General features: G+C 29.9%; 2 protein-coding genes across 2 annotated transcripts; both read left to right on the top strand.

Moving 5' to 3' along the window:
- The first annotated feature begins 10490 nt into the window (after positions 1-10490).
- Positions 10491-14003, top strand: LOC141527620 (neprilysin-2-like). The gene is made up of 5 exons (XM_074243190.1): positions 10491-10641; positions 10729-10779; positions 12073-12339; positions 12741-12943; positions 13017-14003. Exons 1-5 carry the CDS (start codon positions 10542-10544, stop codon positions 14001-14003), a joined length of 1608 nt encoding a protein of 535 aa, XP_074099291.1. The 5' UTR covers positions 10491-10541.
- A 46-nt stretch (positions 14004-14049) lies between these two features.
- Positions 14050-15193, top strand: LOC141527480 (neprilysin-2-like). The gene is made up of 3 exons (XM_074242994.1): positions 14050-14289; positions 14431-14681; positions 14766-15193. The coding sequence occupies exons 1-3, from the start codon at positions 14193-14195 to the stop codon at positions 15102-15104; spliced, it is 687 nt and encodes a 228-aa protein (XP_074099095.1). The 5' UTR covers positions 14050-14192; the 3' UTR covers positions 15105-15193.
- The last annotated feature ends 5061 nt before the right edge of the window (positions 15194-20254 follow it).

Here is a 20254-nt window from a genome sequence, read left to right as displayed (position 1 = left end):
AATTTGCTGAGACGTTTTCTTAATTTTTCTTGAATGGATTTTTCGTAAGTTAGTTGTGTTGATATGTGTATATGGATACCCTATGAAATATCACCCTCTTTGCTGGATTAGCAGACCCCATAAAGGGAAAAATGTAATATAAAAGGCTTAGAGACTAAGCTGTTAATATGTTGTACTGCGATGCGCCCGAGAAAAGCTATGTATACGTTACTAACTTGCAAACATATGTTTTCTGGTGATTATCTACGTTCGTTCTAAAAACACCCTTATATGAATACCTTGTAAATATTTCTTGAGATTAACCTACCTATAACTACGTACAGTGCATTTTAATTCCATTTCATGCTAAGAGGAATTTTTTGTGTATTTTTATACGTCAAAAAATAAAATGTGACATTGTAATTTATTTTTGTGTAAGCTTTATATGTGATACATCGAAAAACAGCTAACCCTTGGCTACTAGTCTTATGGAACTCGATTTTTTTTTTTTTCTAACAAATCAGAGTTTGATTCATTTAAACTTGTAGGCCTTAGTTACTCATTTTGTAATAAAACTAATTATCCAAATAAATAAAAAATTTATCATAATGAAAAGTTTTGAAGTTAATGATTGTCGTAAAACAGACAACAAAGTTATTGAACCAAATAAAGTTATCTCAAAAAAAAATTTTTTTTTTATTTCAAAAATTTTGTGATTGATTTTGGATATTTACTTACGTTGATAATTGGGTATTTAAGTGATCCTAGTCAACCCGAGCCAATATTTGGTACAATACCGTGATCAAATAATGAATAGTAAAATTATAACGTGGAAACGAAACGTATTCGTTATTATTTATTATTGTAGAAAATGAAACGTCTTTCATTAATTAATATTTGCATTTATACATCTTCATGTGATAGTATGACCATTTATTTTTTATTACAATATTTCGCGAAATTTTGTGTTGATTATGTTATTTATGTATCAATTAAAGAGATGAAGTTTTCGGCGCTCGTGTTTCAGCACACTCATTCCGCTTGTTGCGCTAACAAACTCGAAGTCGAAAGCCCCATACACTCAGTTACATAATATATTCTAACGTTACATTGTAAATAATAATTTATATCACATCACTTACAGGCAATGTATCAATTTTATATGATTAATTTGTGTAATAGATTATTTGCACTTGCACATGGAATGTAAACATTTTAAAAGCTATTATATTAGTTAGACAGTTAACAGTCGGTGTTTTTTATTTTCTTTTTACTTAGCACTACAATTTTTAAAAGTTGATAATTATTAATTTTTAGAAATGAACTTTTTGCTGCGTGATATTTCTGAAATAGTTTGACTTGTAAAAAACTTCATTTCAACCTTTTTTATAGAACGTATAATTTCCTACAGAAAAATTCCTTAATAATTATTGAACAGCGATTTGTTACTGAGTTACTAAACTCCAAAGTTAAGAAAAAAATAGGTCTCGTGTGTCATTTTAATTGGTAATGAAAATTTGCTAATAAACGATATCCTTAAATATTAATATTAAAAGCCCATATTTTAACAATGTTTTTCTCAAGGGGTATCCTGACGGTTTTCAATATTTTTTAAAATCAAAATCGACTATTAATAAATACTCTAATATATACCACAATATAAATAAGCATTTTCTTTTTTCATTGTAGTATTTTGTGTGGCAAATGATGAAATAAAATGATTTCAAAGCTAGAGTTGACATCACTTACAATCTTAAACCGTGTTTTATTTTGCTCCCTGCATTATATTTTTCAGCACATCTGCAATTAAAGTTTGCGTCAGTAATAGATTATTTAACATTCATTGACCTCTAGAAATGCAATTAAAAGATGTTTTAATTCTTCTAATTCAGTATGATCGGGACTTTTCTTTTTTTCACAAAATAAAAAAGCATTAAAATTTCTAATTAAGTTTCTACTTAAAACAGGTGATAAAAAAAGTTTGTTTTTGAAGTTGAAAAAATCCTCGAATTGCAGATCAAAAAAATTTTTTTAAAGCAAAAATTTAAAAAATTTCATAACTGCCACTTTCAATTCTTATCAATTACACCAGTGAAAAAGATGTTTATCAAAAGATAAAATAAAAGCGTATTTATTCATAAGTCTCATGCGACAACACGACACATGCACGATGCTTAATATATTTGCGTTTGAATTACATTTTCTGCAGAGGGTGTTCTTAGGGTAGAGCGAGATGCGCAATAGCTGGCACGTGTCGGCGCGTGTACGAAAACTAATTGAGATATAAAATTTACTTGCCACCATACAGTTACTGTCCCACATGATTTAATAAATGTTGTTGCATTATTTATCAATAAAAATATAAATATACATGCACATAAAATTAGAAATTTTATAAATCAGTTCAATAAATTATACCAACAAAAAAAGAAAAATTTATAACATAGAACTTAATAACGAAGAAATATAAAAATTATTATTTAAAAACATGATGATAATTTTTAAGCAGAGTATTGTTTATAACGGGCATCAAAAATTTCACCTCCAAATAGCAAGTGATCCCGACAGTCTGCAGTTAATTTAGAAGCCATTTCCTCTGTAAATAGCCAATAAAAGCGCGAAGCGGCATGCGAGAGCGGTAACACGAGACACGAAGCAATATTATAAAATTTAATGTCTTGGTTTACGGGCCGCAGAGCCCAGCTATAACCTCGGCCCGATATTTACTGGGCAATCGCGAGCAATATTGCTTTGCCACCAATATGTGTGTTTTAACTCACGCAAGAGGCGCCAACTTCCGATTAGATTTTTCATTAACTTCTGTCCTGGACATCCCCGATCGTTACGATTGTAAGACATTTCCCGTAATTTCACAATAGAATAGTCATTAAAGCAATAAATGTAAAACAGTACCATTTGGCTACGATTGATATGGAAGGGCAGCTTTCTCTAATTTTTCCAGATATATAAAAAATAAGATCTACTTCTGTTTTAAGCATCTTGTTGATTTTTTTTTTTTTGTAATTCAATTAATCAACATTCGAAAAATTTTAATAATTTTAATTTCGTAAAACAACATATTGTTTAACTAATTTTTACGTCTGATGTATGTCTGCCTATGTAGGCTGAAATAATTAATTCCTTTATTAAGGAAAAATATTTTCTTGAACATCTTAATCTTGCTTCAAAAAATTTAGTTATTTTTTTTCTTTAATTCAAGAAATCAATTTTCTAAGCAATAAATTGAAACTTGAATTTTTGACTTTCGACTATGAAAATTCGACAATAAAATTAGAAAGTTATTGATTACACCCCGAATTTCGAAAATCGAGTTCTCATCAGATCCTCGCATTTGAGATAGAAAGCCGTTCTAACTATTTCTTCGACGATGTCACTAGGTATTTATTTATGCATGTATGTAAGCTCCGCATAAATTTTGAATGGCTTGACCAATCGAAACGCGGTTTACAGCATGCGAATTTGATTGTCCTTGGATTTCATGTGAGTTTAAATCAATTTAACTTGGTGAATTCTGAGGAATTTTAAAATCAATCGATTAAAAAAACCTAATCAACTCATAAGCTTTAATAACAGCATTGACTGTCGCAAACCGCATCAAAATCGAGTAATTCGTTCAAAAAACATCGTTGTCGAAAAATTAAACGAAAAATGTTATTTTTTTCGCATAACTTCGGAATTTCTATTCGAATCATTTTTCAAATAAGAAAGAGTCTGTTCATGTTCAAAAAATCACAATGAATGCCGTAACTCACATCAAAAGCGATTGATTTGTTTGGGAGATATCGCTGTTCAATATTTAAAAAAAAGTAAATTTTTTATGCCATAATCTCTAGCACAATGATTGTTACAGCACTCCAAAAGTATCTGTGTCTGAAAAATATCTCCATGATTCTGGCTAATTGGTTTGTCTGAAATAAAAAAAATAGATAAATTTTCAATTCATAAAGAAGTAATCTTTTCAATAAGCTAATTTTAATATATTCCTATTTAAAAACTAACGTAATAATTGGAGGAAATTCCAAAATATTCATTACATGTATGTAAAAAGTTATTCGAACTTCATACCCGTGAAAAAATTTTCAGATCGGTCTGATATGCTCACATATGGTCTGATATGAACCTTTTAAGATATATCAAAAGTGGAATATCAGGATAAAATTAGAGGGTATATCTGGATATATTATATAGGAGATTTAGCTTCATAAAGCTTGTGTGCAATTATATAAATGCTATAAGAAGTATTACTATTATTATATTATTATTTTACTTTTTTTCTTATTTTTCTTTTTATTCTTGTTATTTGCTATTAGTTTCATGAGTCACAATTGCTAACTCATCATTAGTTTTTTACATTTAGCAATTTATCTATGAAATCACCATGCTAGCTGTAAGTCATCTTGTTATACATTAAAAAATTTTTTTATATATAAAATTTTTAGTACATATACTAACTAATGTATTATTATTAACCCTGTTAATGACCTAGGCTGTTAGGTTTGTTTATTGAAATAAAATAACAATAAAATAAAATATAATTCGATACACTGACATCAGACTTGATACGGTTATATTTGCTGATTTTAGTTTAGTCAACCGCACCAATTTTTCGTTAATCCGACTTCCTAATTGACGTACATTTGTCGAAAAAATAAATATTATAAGAAATGATTTTTTTATCCTCATACATAGCCTTCTATGGCAAGATATAAAAATCGGCTGTATCAGAAAATTTTTTCACGAATACCTTTAAGCTCTCGTGTTAGCAGTGTTAAAGTAATAAAAATAAAAATTCTATGAGAAAATCAAATTTCTTTTATTTTATCCTATAAACATTTTTTATAGCCAATATAACAGTTGTGAATGTATTTTCTTAATGTTTGTATGTATCTATAAACGACAAGGGTTTCAGATGGAGGTAAAAGACTGAAAAAGGAAAAAAAGTGGATGAAAGAAAAAGAGAGGAGAAATAAGAGAGAAAGAACATGTGGGCTAAAAGTTGTCATTGAGATATGTACACTGTATAGTATACCAGTAGAGCAGAAAGCAAAGCACAGTGAGGATCTATTTCCTAGATAGTCCATGAGCACTAGTGGTACACGTACATTTTCATGGTATTTGCACGTATACAAATACAAAGATACATAAATACATAGCTACATAGATACGAAACATAGAGAAACGGGAAAATACAAGACATGGGGTAGCGAGGTAGCAACGTCACCGCGGAAATCAAGAGTAATGCCAACACGAAACTGCACTACCCCGCTGGCACCCGTTCACTCCAGCCGACCAGCTCCCTTTATACGTGGCTAGCGCATCCCACCTCAATGTTTCTCTCCACCACCTACCGAACTCACCAACCTCCTGGGAATATAACCCCTGAGCTGTACTGCGAATCCACCGAACCAAAAGCTGAGATAGAAGATTTCCAATACACTTCTCTTTACTTCTATTCTCTACTCAAAGATATCTTTCGACCTTATATATATCTAAAGAGGAGATTTTTTTACTTTGCTTTATTTATTCTTCTTACATTTTCTTTTTTTTTATTCAGTTGTCATCTACTCTTAAATATATATCTCTGATTTCTAGTCTATTCATTTCCGAGTGCATGTTTTATTCTGAATGCATCTCAAGACAACATAAAATTGTTTTTCATTTAACTGCATGGGTACTTCCAATGATCATGTTATGCCCTATCATTACACGGAGAAAAGAAAAATTGAAAAATTATGTTGTATTGTGTAACGTGGCGTTCCGTGATGAAAACTGGAAAAATTACAGTTTCAGATTGTAATTATTACAGATTTTTTAAGAATTACATTGTAGAATCTAATATGTACATTGAAAGCTCTAAAGAAAATTAACATTCAAAGTTTGAATTTAGAAAAATATTATTTTGAACTGTAATTTTTCTAGTTTTGAATACGATGGGACACTTATTACTATTTATAATGTAATTTTTTGAATTCTCTTTTTTCTATGTACCGTACAATTCTTGGAAATGAGATAAATTATGATACGAGCTTCATAAATTAATGTGAAGTCAACTTAGTATTTAACTTTCAAAAATATGATTCTCAATTCTCCATTTATTCTTCATTGTCATAACAAATTCATGAAATAACAATTTCCAAATCGAAATTATTTTTAAACTAGTCGAATATGTGCTATTAAGGAATTAAAAAAACATGCTGAATTATAAAAATGCAAAATTATTATCCAGAAAAAGTTTTTTGGCTGAAAAGTTTATTAATATTTTGACAAAAGAATATCAATGTATGCCTATCGGGAATTCCCGATTAACTATATATCTGCCTTTATAATAATGAGTGAGCAAATAAATAGCTCTACTTGAATTCAGTAAAAATTAATTTGATCAATTCAACCAACTTTACAGACCGGAAAAAAATATATCCTTAATCATTGTTGAGATTATGTATCTTGCTTTAAGAAAATTATTTTAATAGTAGTATTTTTTTCTCTCATTGTAACGTTTAACAGGTTATTCTATTTAAGATGCTTAAAATAAAAAAAAAAAAAAAACGATTTGTTTGAAAATTTTCAAGAGATTATTGAAAAGGATATTTATAGAAAATTTATCAGACTTGAGAAAAAATTTGTTTTACTATTCTAAGTGCATTTCTTATTTACTTTAAATACTTTCTATTTTCAAGAATATTTTGCTTGTGTTGTTAACTCCTACATTGATATTTTTTTTAACAATAACAATTTTTAATAGCTTATACAACTAATAATACATTCAAAATGTTAGATATATCTCAAATGAAAAAGTGAGCTTTTGGTTATTTTCCAAATCCAGAAAACGTAAATGTGGTCATTCGTATGATCGGCTATATCCGGGACGAGTCGTAAGGCAGCTTCTGAAACGGCTTTTAATACACACTATATCTTTCACGACTGACTGGGATACTATCCGCGTATTCACCCTCAAGATCTTATACCTTGAGGAAAAAAAATAATGACAGTATAACCTTAAATCCATTGCTTTATTTGTTTATTTTATTTCTACGAAATCCCATTTATTGTTCACCTTAATTTTCCTTATTAGTAATTTCAATTTTATAAAAAAGAAAATGGTTATTAATAAGTATACGTCATAACGAACAGATAATACCGATTAAAACAGGTTTCGAAGGAGATCACATAACCGATCTGTTCAAATTTTAGTGAATTAATTTGATTTAAATAAATTGATTAGTAGTTAAAATACTTATTGTTAAATGAGAGAGTTTAGTTCCCTTCTCTAGCTTATTTTAGAGCTTAATTAATGTAAGTTATCTAATTTACTTTATTTACTCGTTTTCTCTATGATGGTTATATATCATATGAGCATTATAGTTTTCACTATTTTTTTAATCTATCGACGCACCTTTTATTTATTATCTGTTCCATCTAAATTTAATAATTCATTTTAAACAGAAATTTAATTTCTTAAAAAATTATATTGTCAACAAATATTCTTATTTTTAAAAAACAGTTACAGTGACTATTGAATATAACGACTACAATACAATAGTCCTTTTATTATTTACAAAAACATCTCATTTTTAATCTCATATGTGGGTGTATTTAAACGTCCTGTGTATAGGTCAGGTCCGCTAGTTTATTTATATATTTTTACACAATTATTTATAATATTATTAGTAAAAGCATTATTTTACAATAAAAAAAAAAGTTTAAAATAGTTAACGTAACAATAGATAGTTTTGGTAAAGAAAAACTCGATTTGACTTCCATCTGTCTACTAATTAATCAATTTTCAAATTTTGGCTTTATTTTTTCAAATATTTTAATAGGTGTCGTAAATTTTTTATTCATTCTAATGTACCAATTATTGGTTTTTAATGGTTGTACAATATCTATTAAAATTAAAATAAATTTTAATTTTAGCGATATATTTATTTATATTGGAGCAGCAAAAATAAGTTGCGGCATTCAATGCAGTTTTTGAAGATAAAGGGATATCCTATTTCATAAATGATCCATCAAATAATTTTTAAGTCGTGTGAGAAAAACAAAACACTTTTTTTTCAAAATGGAATTCTTGGTTCAAGAGTTTGGCATTTGAGTCAAGTCAATTTTTTTATTAGTGTAGGTTATCAGAACAGATTTTTTTCTACCTGTATCGTAGTTTAAAAATTATTCACACGGACATTAATTAATAAATTAGACGAACCGATTTTGACGGTGACAGAGAAAGTCTTTAATCATCTGCGACTTTATTAAATACTTAATGTTTATTAAATCAATAATTACTATTGGTTATTATTGAAAAATTTATTATTTTTATAAATTAAATGAAAAACTTTTCTATGGTGAAGTTGAATAAATTAATTACTACTCTCCTAATCAGAAACCAGAACTTAACTTTAATCTTGAAGCTCTCGCTGTTCTTAACCCTGATCCTGATTTCGATCCTGACTATATTGTTAACAGTACTTTTAATCGTGAAGAAGTTAGCCGAAACAGCAGCTGTGGAAACATTCTATGGACGGATATGCATAATGTGACGAGTTAAGTTGAAAAGTTAATCGTAATTTTTTTTAATAATTTTTAGATAAATTGACGTCTATTGATTATTCTAAAGTTCTCTATCGCTTTAGGGTAAAATGGTGATTTATTTTTCATCGTTCAACAATCAATAAATCTATAACTAAAGTATGGAAAGCTTAAATAATTAATACTATTTCCGGGTTATAGAAACTATATTTTGATGATCTTATTATTATTTAAAGCTTATAAGCGATTTTGAGAGCAACTTGACGTATAACTGATTTTCAAGCACTTCCATTGTTTATATTGTTATTTTCATTACTATAATAAACTGTTTTTTGTTATTCATTTAAATAGACAATAAAGTAGCAGTTACGAAAATGAAATGAAATATTTTTATCATATATTTTCAAAATGGTATCTTTTATAGTCATCATTATTCTACATTTACTGTCTATAAATACGAATTGATAACTATAAAGATATTTGATGAATACTGAAACTGATTTAATACCCCATCTCACTAAAGCGGATAACTACTCTCATAATATATTCCTTTTATTAAGCATAAAAAAATAAAAATCAAATGAAATAGCATCTAAAGTACAGGTTGATAAGTGTCATTAAGTTAACTGATACGAACCTCTAATTGATATACCTTTATTTAATTATACAGAGAGTCCTTGTGTACGCTTATGATAAATCGATTTTCAGAAAAAAACTTTTCATTATCTGAAGGTAATAATAATTTTGATGGTAATCATTTAAAATATGTGATACCATTTTTTTCAGCGTTCGATACTCCGAGCTTAAAAGTTGAATGAAATCCCAGAAGATGGCGATTCAGTACAGAATATCATACAACTTTATTAACTGTTATATCAACGGTTCTTGGTCAATTAAAGGTGTATGTATCCACTTCAAATACATCTATAACAATAGTTCAGACAGTATTGGTCATAGCATATCCTTGTGGAAATTGCACTTGTACTTCAGCATCCTACAAAGTTCCTAAACGCTGCGACAAGACTTCCAATGAATGTATAGAAGAACACAATATGGATATTGTAAAAATGGAATGCTCTAGTCTTGCAGAATCGGGTTTCGATTGTCAAGATCCCAATAATTGTGAAAAGCTTTTTTAGCACACTGAAAATTTACAGGTTTCCTTCGTTCGATAATTTTTTTCAGTTATTTTTTTGTTAACCTTAAAATAGAAGGATAATAAAGATACTATTATTCATATTCAATACTTTAGTTTGATTATTAAGCACAGTACAACCTGGTTATAAGTTATAATTCTTTTTCTTTTCTACTTACATAAAATATTTCATATATAGATATAACTGCCGTAAGAGTGAGTAGATCGTCCGATGTAACTTATAACCAGGTTGTACTGTAATTTCCTGACACAGTAAATATTAGGATATATCATACCAGAAAAAGTTAATAAATTTTTGCTAAATACTTAAAATAAATATTAATTTTCCTAAACTTTTGAATATTTAAATTCCTAACTGGTAATCTCATTATGGTATTTACTATTTTTTTGTTTAATTTTAAAAAAGAATTTTTAACTTCCCGCTTAGAAATATTGAAAATTTTTTTTAAATTCGGGAAGTTATTGGTTTTACCCAGTTTTGCGAAAATCGAGTTTTCATTGGATCTCGACGTTTCGAGGTCCTAGGAAGCTTCCCTGACTATTCCCGCGACGGTGTCTGTATGTCTGTATGTATGAGTATACAAGATGTTACATTCTCAAATAAGAAAATATTGTACAGTAGCTTCAAGAGCTACAAAATAATTAATGGTAACTTTAAATTTGGTAATACCTACAATTATATTGCATGCCTTAAGTTTAACGATTGTTAGTAATTAAGACAATGATGACAAAGAATTTCGGTATTTTTTAAGAATTCATTATCGCTTTATAAAGTTATCTAGTAATTACTATTGTTGTATCTTTGATTTAAAGTGTAATACTGACGACTTTGATTAGTCAGTGTTCAATCGCCATTGAAACTATGACTTCTAGACATAGAGATTATTTTTTTAAAGTTACAATACTGATATTATTTTCTGTCGCACGTACCAAAGATTTACGTGTAAATTATCCTGAACCAGGTAATGCTTACATATTTTAATTTGTCAATTCTACCAATGTTATTGATATTCTAATTTATCAATTTATTTGATAAAACATAATTGCAGGTTCTTTAGAATGTACAACCCAAGAATGTTCAATAGTTCGATTGAAATCATGTAAATTTTTATTATCAATTGTAACATTAATTACGGGGGATAGCCACTATGAGGATCGAAAAAATAGGTTATTTAGGGAATTTTTTTGACTGGGATAATATAGGAACTCGTGAGAAAATATTCTGATCAGACTTGATATGTCCTGATATGGTCATACCCAAATCTTTTATGTAACCATATTAGGCCTGATATGATCTGATATGTCCATGTATAATTTTTGATAGATCCTGATATGACCTGATATGAAAATTGGCTATATCGGGCCTGATATAGCTTGATCAAGTTTGATCTGGCCTAGTATAATTTAATCTGGGCTGATGTAATTTAATATATCTGTATATAATTTGTTGATGTATTCTGATATGCCTTGAGATGGCCTGATATAATTTGATATCCCGTTTATCAAAGTTTATTATCAACTATGCAATAGTACCATTCATATTTTCTAAGCAACAAAATAAATTCAGAAATGATAAATTTTAATTATGCTTCAGGTTTGTCTCCATCTTGATATGGTCATATCAGCTCTGATCAGGCCATATCAAGTCTGATATGACCAATTTCCATATCAGGCTATATTAGGTCTGATCAGAATATTTTTTCACGGGAATTTGGGGATCAGGTTTTTTTGTTTTATAAAGTATACATTGAAGATCATTCTCCTAAATTTTTATTAAAAAATATCATATTGTTACAAAGTTATAAGGATTTTTGTGAAGCACCGAAAAAATGTCCCCCACCACGGTCTTATCTCTAATTCAAAAACGAATTATCTAAAACAAAAAAACCAAACTGCGTTGTAATCTGCACGCATGTGGTTATCGTTCTACGTAGGGGGTTTGAAAATTTGGATTTAAAAAAAATGGTGACATATTAAAAATGTTTTTTGTGTTTTTTTTTCTTATTTTTTTGGATTCAAACAACCCCAAAAAATCTTATAAATCAAAATTTTAGAAATCCCCTCCGTGCAACTATAGCTACCAAATAGACGAATACGGAAAAAAAAAAGTTGCAAATCGGTTCATATTTATGCAAATTACAGATGATACCAGTTCGAAAAAAGTAGTTTCGAGAAAAACGCGTTTTTGTCGGAGCGTTCATTTAACGTACTGTCACAAAAATGACTATAACTCGAAAAATATTGGGAATTTTCATATAAAACTCTAGATACATATTTTTGAATATATAAACTTTGATTTAATAAAAAAAAAAATATTTTTTTTTAATTTCACAGTGGCTATCTCACTTAACCAACAAATGAAAAACAATATTTATAGCATTAATGATTTATAGCTTTGAATTTGTTGGAAAGAATGAATTCAAGTGCAGATCCTTGTGATAATTTTTATAAATACGCCTGTGGTAATTTTGGGCGTCCTATTGAATCATTTGAGGATTTTATTGAACGATCGTACAATGAAGATGAACGATTACAAGCCAAAATGCCAGAAAAAATCAACAAAATGATAATGGCGACACTGAATACATCGACGGAATTCAAACCGCAAAAATTAATTAAAAATCTCTACTTATCTTGCATAAATCCGGAAGCAAAAGATCGTAAGTACCACACCTCCTATCTTAATTTTACAATGAAGTCTGATACCAGCAGCTTGATTAGAAGTGCACCAATAGAAGAATTTATTCATTATTGATTAATTCATTCATTTGGAAACAATAAACTTACTCATTAAATATTACGAATTTATCAATTTTTGTTCATAAACATTCATTAAGATTTAATGAATGATTTATCAACTTAATAAATATTTATTAAATTATTTCTTATTAAAAAACCATTTTTTAACAGCTAATAAAGCTTATAAAAGGTCATCAATGACTCAGTAATAATGAGTTATTAATGAAAGCTATTTGAAGACAAATTCGGGATTTTTCAATAATGAATTATGCTTGAGGCAATGTTGGAACAAAGGCTGATTATTTTTATTTGGAATTTCCAGATGACAGTAGTGACGATATACAATTTTTAAGACAACAGTTAATGGAATTAGGTGATTGGCCAGTACTAAAAGGAGAGGATTGGGATGAAAGTAATTTCCACTGGCTGAAGATTGTCAATTCGTCACATCGGATGAATAATTTTTATGAGGCATTCTTGAATTTCAGAATAACTTATTATGAAAATAACACTCACGCGTTTCTTGTATGCATGACATTTTTTCTAATTTACTAAATTGAGAGTCCTTAATTACATAAAAAAAATTTTTTTTTTTTAGTTTGAAGCACCATCCTTCGAATTTTCACGCCACAAATCAACAGATCAAATTAGAATGAAAATGGACGCTTACTATAATTATATGGCTCATATTTTCGAATTATTTGGAGCTGATCAGCAACTTTTGAGAAAAGACCTCTGGGATTCTGTGAGATTTGAATTTGAACTATCCGATGCCTTCTACAACTCAACATCTGATGCATCGATTAGCAACACAACAATACCTAATACAATGTTTGTTGCTGACATAATTGATCGTTGGCCTTCCGTTGATTGGACAGAATTTTTCAATACAACAACGCAACCATATCTCGAAATCAACAACACGACAATAATCGTACTAAGGGATAGCTTCGTTTACGTAGAAAATCTCATTAGAATCCTAAGTAACACTCCCAAGCGAATTCAGGCTAATTATGGTCTGTGGAAAATGACTGAAAAAATGGTACCGTACATAAAAAAATTAACGTTCAAAATGTCATATCATTATAATCAAATGATAAAAAATAGAGTTCTTCCTACCGAAGATTACCAGTGCTCACGTTTAGTACAAGAATTGTTACCAACTAGCATTGACGCTTTATATGTACGGGAATATTTATACGAGCGGGTAAAACCTGTAGTTACAAATATGTTAACTGAAATAAAGAGCAAATTGATAACTCTTTTGAATGCTGTTGGGTGGTTTGACGACGAAACTCGAAGAAATGCGATTGAGAAAGTTGAAGCTATTAAAAGTATCGTCGCGTGTCCTGATGAGTTGATGGATGATGAAAAAATAGAAGAATACTACGCTGACCTTGCTGATCTTGAAGGTGGTAGTTTTCTGGAAATTGTTGTACGATTAGTGAAATTCATGTGGAAAGATGAAATGGAAATCGTGAAACTTCCTTATAATGTGTACTATAGGACTTACATGAATTATACCATCACTCGTACAATTGATGTTAGTGCATACTACTTACAAATGATGAATTCATTAGGTTAGTTTATTTACTCATTGCCAAAAGTTTGTGCGTGTAGAACACGCGCTATAGAAGTGGAACTTCTTGCACAGACTGTGTATGGAGGAATAAATTATTAATATTTTTTTATTAACCAAATGACAATTATTGAGAGTATGAAAGTAAAGGAAATGACCTTAAATTAAAAAAAAAAATTTATTACGCAGTAGTCAATGTTTATCCCCGTTAGTTACTATGGTAATTGTTGTTATATTAATCGTGATAGTAACATCTATCATTGTAACCATTTCTATAACAACTGTTGCCACGGTAAGTGTTACCATATCAATTGTTCTGATGTTAGTTTTTCTTAAGACTTAAAACTTTTATTTCTATCAGCAAATAAGTTTCACTTCTATAAGAGGTTGTCATTAGGGTCACTAATATTAATTGATGTTTTGAATATTTCAGAGATACCTGCTGCAGATCTTCAAGGCTTATTTTTCGACATTAACCGTCCCAGTTACGTAAATTATGGATCTATGGGGACGACTATTGGCCATGAGATAGCTCATTCATTGAGTTACAAAAGTCGAAAGAATGACAAAATCGGGGATCTAAATGATTGGTGGACTAATGAAACAGACAAAAAATATCTTGATAAAGCACAGTGTTTTGTTGACCAATATAGTAATTATACTATTGAAGGACTCGATCAAATAGTAACGCAAAAATTGACTCAATTATTAGAAATGAGAATCATCCATATGAAAAGAGTCAGTTGATTATTTTTTTTTTGCTTCAAGGTAAATGCCACGAGAACTCTAGATGAAAACTTTGCGGAAAATATTGGTGTAAGAATAGCTTATCTAGCTTATCAAGATTGGGCAAAGAAAAATGGACCTGAACCAAGCCTACCTGAAATGTCTTCATACACTCCTAATCAATTGTTTTGGTTATCTTACGCAAGTAGTTGGTGTACTTCACTCTTACCCCAAGAAATGAAAACCAAATATGATGATATACATCCGCCGCCAAGCTCTCGGATCGTTGGATCGCTTTCGAATATACCGGAATTTGCACGTGATTTCAATTGTCCTTTAGGGTCCAATATGAATCCTAAAAACAAGTGTGAGATTTTTTAATAGTGAAAAACAAAAGCACATAAAGTTATACAGTTTTTGTAAATTCTGAAAATGTGTTAAATAATATGTATGTATGTTAAATAATAATATTTTCCGAGACTTTCCCTCCGAAAGATTCTACGAATCTGAGCAGCACTTTTTTTTGCTTTTTATATTCCGGAGTATGACCTAAAAGGACCCTTAATGCTCGGTCCGGAATAATGTTGAAACTTTTCAATTAATTTCGCGGTTTTATTTTAAACTTTACTGATGTTCTAGCGCCATCTATTAGCTATTTCATTAAATATTTAAATAAACCTTTCCCACAAAAATATCCTGTTACGTGAATGTTGGAACGCTTCACGTAATGATTATCCATAACTCCTATTCTTTCCCGCTTCACAGCATTATTTTCAAATTCGAAAATAATGCTGTGAAGCGGGAAAGAATAGCAGTTACGGATAATCATTACGTGAAGCGTTCCAACATTCACGTAACAGGATATTTTTGTGGGAAAGGTGTGTCGATAAGTAACCATGTCTTATAGAAATAGTTACCGAGAATACTGGTAAATGATCTACTAGTGGATACAATTTATCAAGTGTTATGTTAAAAGTTTCCCTTCAACTTGTATCCCATTACCGGCCGTAGATTTCGATCAACTTGTTTTTCAAACGTTCCCAGTTAGCGCGAGTTGACAATCAAATAGTTGATGTTCAATGGTTTACGTTAAGTTTGCGTGAACTTTGCATCAACTTTTTGCATTTGCAATAGCTTAAAAGAACTTGACTTTAACTTACTCATCAATTTGACGTAAATTTACTATCAAAATTGACCAAAAAGTTCACTCCAAGTTGAAGCGAAGCTTACGAAAAGATGACGTTAACTGGGTGTAAACAAGTTATCAATACAACCTTACTGTTTCCAAATATTTTACATCCTATTCCGGCCGCAAATTTACGTCAACTTGATTCCAATTGTGCTAACTGGATTACTCACTATACAACTTATTACTGCAAGCTTGGCGTCGAATTGACACTAACTACTGAAGACCAATTGGTTTTAGTGCAACATTGATTTTCCGGGAGTCTATTAAAAACATGAGACAATATCTAACTTACCTACTGTCGACTCAAAAATTTTTTTTTCTTTTATTACATCAGGGAACAATATCTATGAAAATTGGGATGGTATATAAAAATATGTAATTAAAATTTAACATATTATTCTTAAAAAATAAATTATGTATTTCTTATATGTAGCTGTACAAGTAAGTAAATATTTTTTACAAACTTCAAAATATGTAAGTGATTATAAAACTGTCAAATTTGTTTACGGTATTGAAAATGGAACAACATTCTTCCTATCGTTTACATTACAATAGAATGAAAAAAAAAAATCAATAAATTTGTGATTTTTTCGTAAACAAATACGAAAATTGAAAATTCCAACTGCAAATGGAGATTGCTAAAACATTGAGCATATAACCGCAAAAGGGTAACTGATATCTTAAGTAAAAACTTAAATCAGTATATCTTACTTTTTCCTCTTAAAATTTTAAGATAGCTTAAACCGTCTAACTCTAATTACGTTAAAAAAGAAATTAACTTAATTCAAAAGGAACTATTTGAATTAAAAAAATTATTTTGAAGATCTTAACAGGACCCGGTGGTCTAGCGGCTTATAACTTGAGCTATTTTAAAAATATTATTTCTATACGAAGGTAATGACTAATGCTTTCAAATTTTTATTACACTTATTCCATTACTTATCAACTACACGAAAATGAAAATCAAAACAGAAAAAAAATTTTTTTTTAATTAGAAAAATGGCGCTGAAGTCCCCCTCTTAAAAAAATGGACCTGACTGGCGCGTGTCGATTGACCTCTCCCTCTGATCTGAAATGAAAAAAAATGACAGATTTTTAATTAGCATAAATATAGTTATCTTCGGAACTAGAATGAAAAAAGAAATTATTTGACAAATTGGCGCGTAATTTTAAATACGAATCTGAAATTTGTTTTCGAAAATTCTTTTAACTACGCGCTATTTTGTCAAATAATTTTCTTTGAATCAAGTTAATTTCTTTTTTAGTATATTTTTTAGACAAATTGTACAAATTGTCAAGTTGCTCATCCTTAATTTGACTTACTTACGTGTTGTAATAATTACCATCATAGAAATATGAAAAACTGTAAAACACGGATCGTTGACGCTATTAAAAAATCCTTCTCGTGTTGAGATTATATATCTCGATATCCTAGTTATATCCAATCTTTTTCGACAAAATGAGATGCTTTTCTCATTAAAAATCATTGGTTATGCTAGACATTGATTAACAAATTTTTTTTTAATTAGAATTCAATTTCACATGATTTTAATTTGAAAAGATTCAGCTTCTCTCACAGTAAAAACATATTTACGTAATGTTTAAAAAAAGAAAGGGAAAATAATAATAAGTAAGCGTCGTGTCCCTTAATGAATTAGAGATATAGATAGTTTTCTGTTTTTTCAGGGACGGAGATAGAGAAACGTACTTAACGAACGGAGAAGTTCATTAAAAGCGAAACGACATTAGCCAACCTTAAATTACCCCTCCTGATTCAACCTCCGCTTAAAGCAATTGTCGTTGTCCTCTTCCATTTCTCCGCCTTCTTCACCTTCTTCGTCTCCTTTTCGCTTCTACGGAAGGTCCCGTCGTCGTATTCGAGAACTTATCCTAATAAAAGAAAAGCGACGACAGAACACCTTCATAGGAAATAGATCCACTCGGGGATTAGAGCTGCGGAGAATCGGATTGCGATAAAAAAATCCGAAGCGAGCTATCTCCTCACGGGAGATTGTCTTCCCCTTTACTGCAATAACCAACCCAGGTTACTTACTCCATTCTCAATCTCAGCTATTTAGGCTTCGCTGATGAAAACTCATTCATTGCCCGTCGATTATACTGAAATTTCATTACTCTTAATTGTGTGCACGCTGTAGACAACGCGAAGCCACATAAATTTCCTTTCGCTCATCCGTTACCAAACGGATGTCACCTTCAAGAATCATGAATTCTAAAAATTTCTTCCACCTTATTGCTTGTCGTTTCTCATTTTCAAAGTCTGCTCATAAAAAAACTTTTTGGTCAGACCTGATAGCCATATTAGGCTTTATATGAGAAAAAGTAAACAATTTATTACGATTTTAAAATTTTCATTGACTTCCCGCTTTGAAAGTTAATAATTTTCAAAAGTGCTTAAAAAACTGGGTCGAATAAATTTTTGAAAATGAAAATCGAACGACGTATTCAAAAGTTATAGTTATTCAAAAATTCACAAAATTGTTTTTTTTGGTATTTCTTTTCAAATTTCTTCGGAATTTCTCAACCAATTAATATAAATCTGTACGTTTTCTTTTTGTGTTTTAAAAACTACGTCAAATGCTTCTTTAAAAAAGAAAATTGAACGACGCATTCAAAAGTTACAGCTGTTTAATAAATACATTTTGAGTTCGAAGAGCTCAAAATGTGGAAAACGGTGCTTTGAGCTTGAAAAGCTCAAATATTTATCGAAAAATACATTTTAAGGCGCTTCAAATTCAAACTTAGCAGGAAGTTCTAGGGTTGGCCTGCGCGGTCAACCGATTTCCAGATTTTTTTTTCTAGAAATGTCTAAGCCAATTATTATTTAGCAGAAATTGGTTCAATAATTGATTAAATTAAAATTCAATGTCAGATGCATTAAAAAAAAAAAAAAATAATAATTTTCCGCAAAGAGTAAAAAGTGTGAGCGAATTTTCTTACAGCAAGAATACGTATTCTTATATTGCAAGGAAACTGGTATAATTCCCATAGCAATATCAAGTTTTATACTGGGAGTAATACTTTATGCTAGTATAGCATAGCAAAAGTAATGATGACGCTATCATTTTCTTCTTTATTACTCAGTGTTGTTAATCGTTATATGGAGACTAGTAGCTTGTTTAAAAATTGTTAAGCAGCATAATAAAATTTTTCTTTATACAATTATGTAAGCGGTGGTTAATATTCATCAATTTTTGACAATTTGTTAATTAAAAAAGGTCATCGTTATAAGTATATTATTTATCCGTATTAATTAAGTAAACTGGAAAACAATTTATTTTATTCAAGAACTTAGCAGCATAAAATTAACTCTCGTGTACGGAGACAATTCAGCGATCAGGCGTCCTCCTGAGGATATTTTCAACATTACCTGAGCTCAAAAAATTATACATGAGTATACATTACCATATCATGCCTGATGTGGGTATATCAAGTCATATTAAAACTTATATATTCTGATGTAGCCTGATTTAGCCAATTTTTATGTTAAGCCACATGTGGACCTATCAAATTTTTTAATATCTCTACTTCTAGGTATATAAGACCATATTAGTAAATTTTTTCATGGGCTGAGTTAAATATTATCAAAAAAAAATCAAAAAACGAAAAAGGAAATTAAAAACTATCTCATGAAAGATATGGATCCATTGAACAACAAGAAGTAGACAAACCTGATGACATTCGTGGTTGGTGTTTTGGAAACTATGATCTAAATCTATTGTCCCTCCGGTTCTTTTTTAGTTTGTTCAATGTGTGTATACTCTCTTAAAATACTTAGTATCTATCCGTTGGTGTGACAAGAGACGCGTTTACACCCCGGCGATGCCTAATTGGGTGCCCGCCCCATGCTGCCCCATTATTCCGGGTGTCAAAATACTTCTCGAGGCATCATGGGTGCGTAAGCGAGTAAGTGAACCTAAAGAACAAGTAAGCAAACACCCCTAATGTATGTATGGATACAACCTTTATTTGTATATAATCCTCTACCTCCTAATTTTTTTTTCAGTTCACTAAAGAGAGAAAAAAGACAGTGAATGAAAAAGAATGAGAAATCCTAAACAATATAACTTTTATGCTTGTATCTCAAAGTGCCCGACCGCGAAAGAACCACACAATAGAATTGTCGCCTTGGCATTTGCCATGAATAACCGAAAGAATAAGAGAATTGAACGATTTTTTTGCTCACTGGCATGTATGCAGGAAAATATACACTCGAAAAACATCTCAAAACAAAGTAAATACTATTTTCAAATTTATTATTGTTCCATATGAAATTGCATCACTACTTGTGAAAACAAATTTAAAGTTTTGCTTATCATTTTTT

This window comes from Cotesia typhae, unplaced genomic scaffold (genome assembly GCF_013202065.1).
Source record: "Cotesia typhae breed Kobodo isofemale line unplaced genomic scaffold, CoteBio_Ctyphae contig_4, whole genome shotgun sequence".
NCBI lineage: Eukaryota > Metazoa > Arthropoda > Insecta > Hymenoptera > Braconidae > Cotesia > Cotesia typhae.
This window is presented reverse-complemented; position numbering and strand designations above follow the sequence as displayed.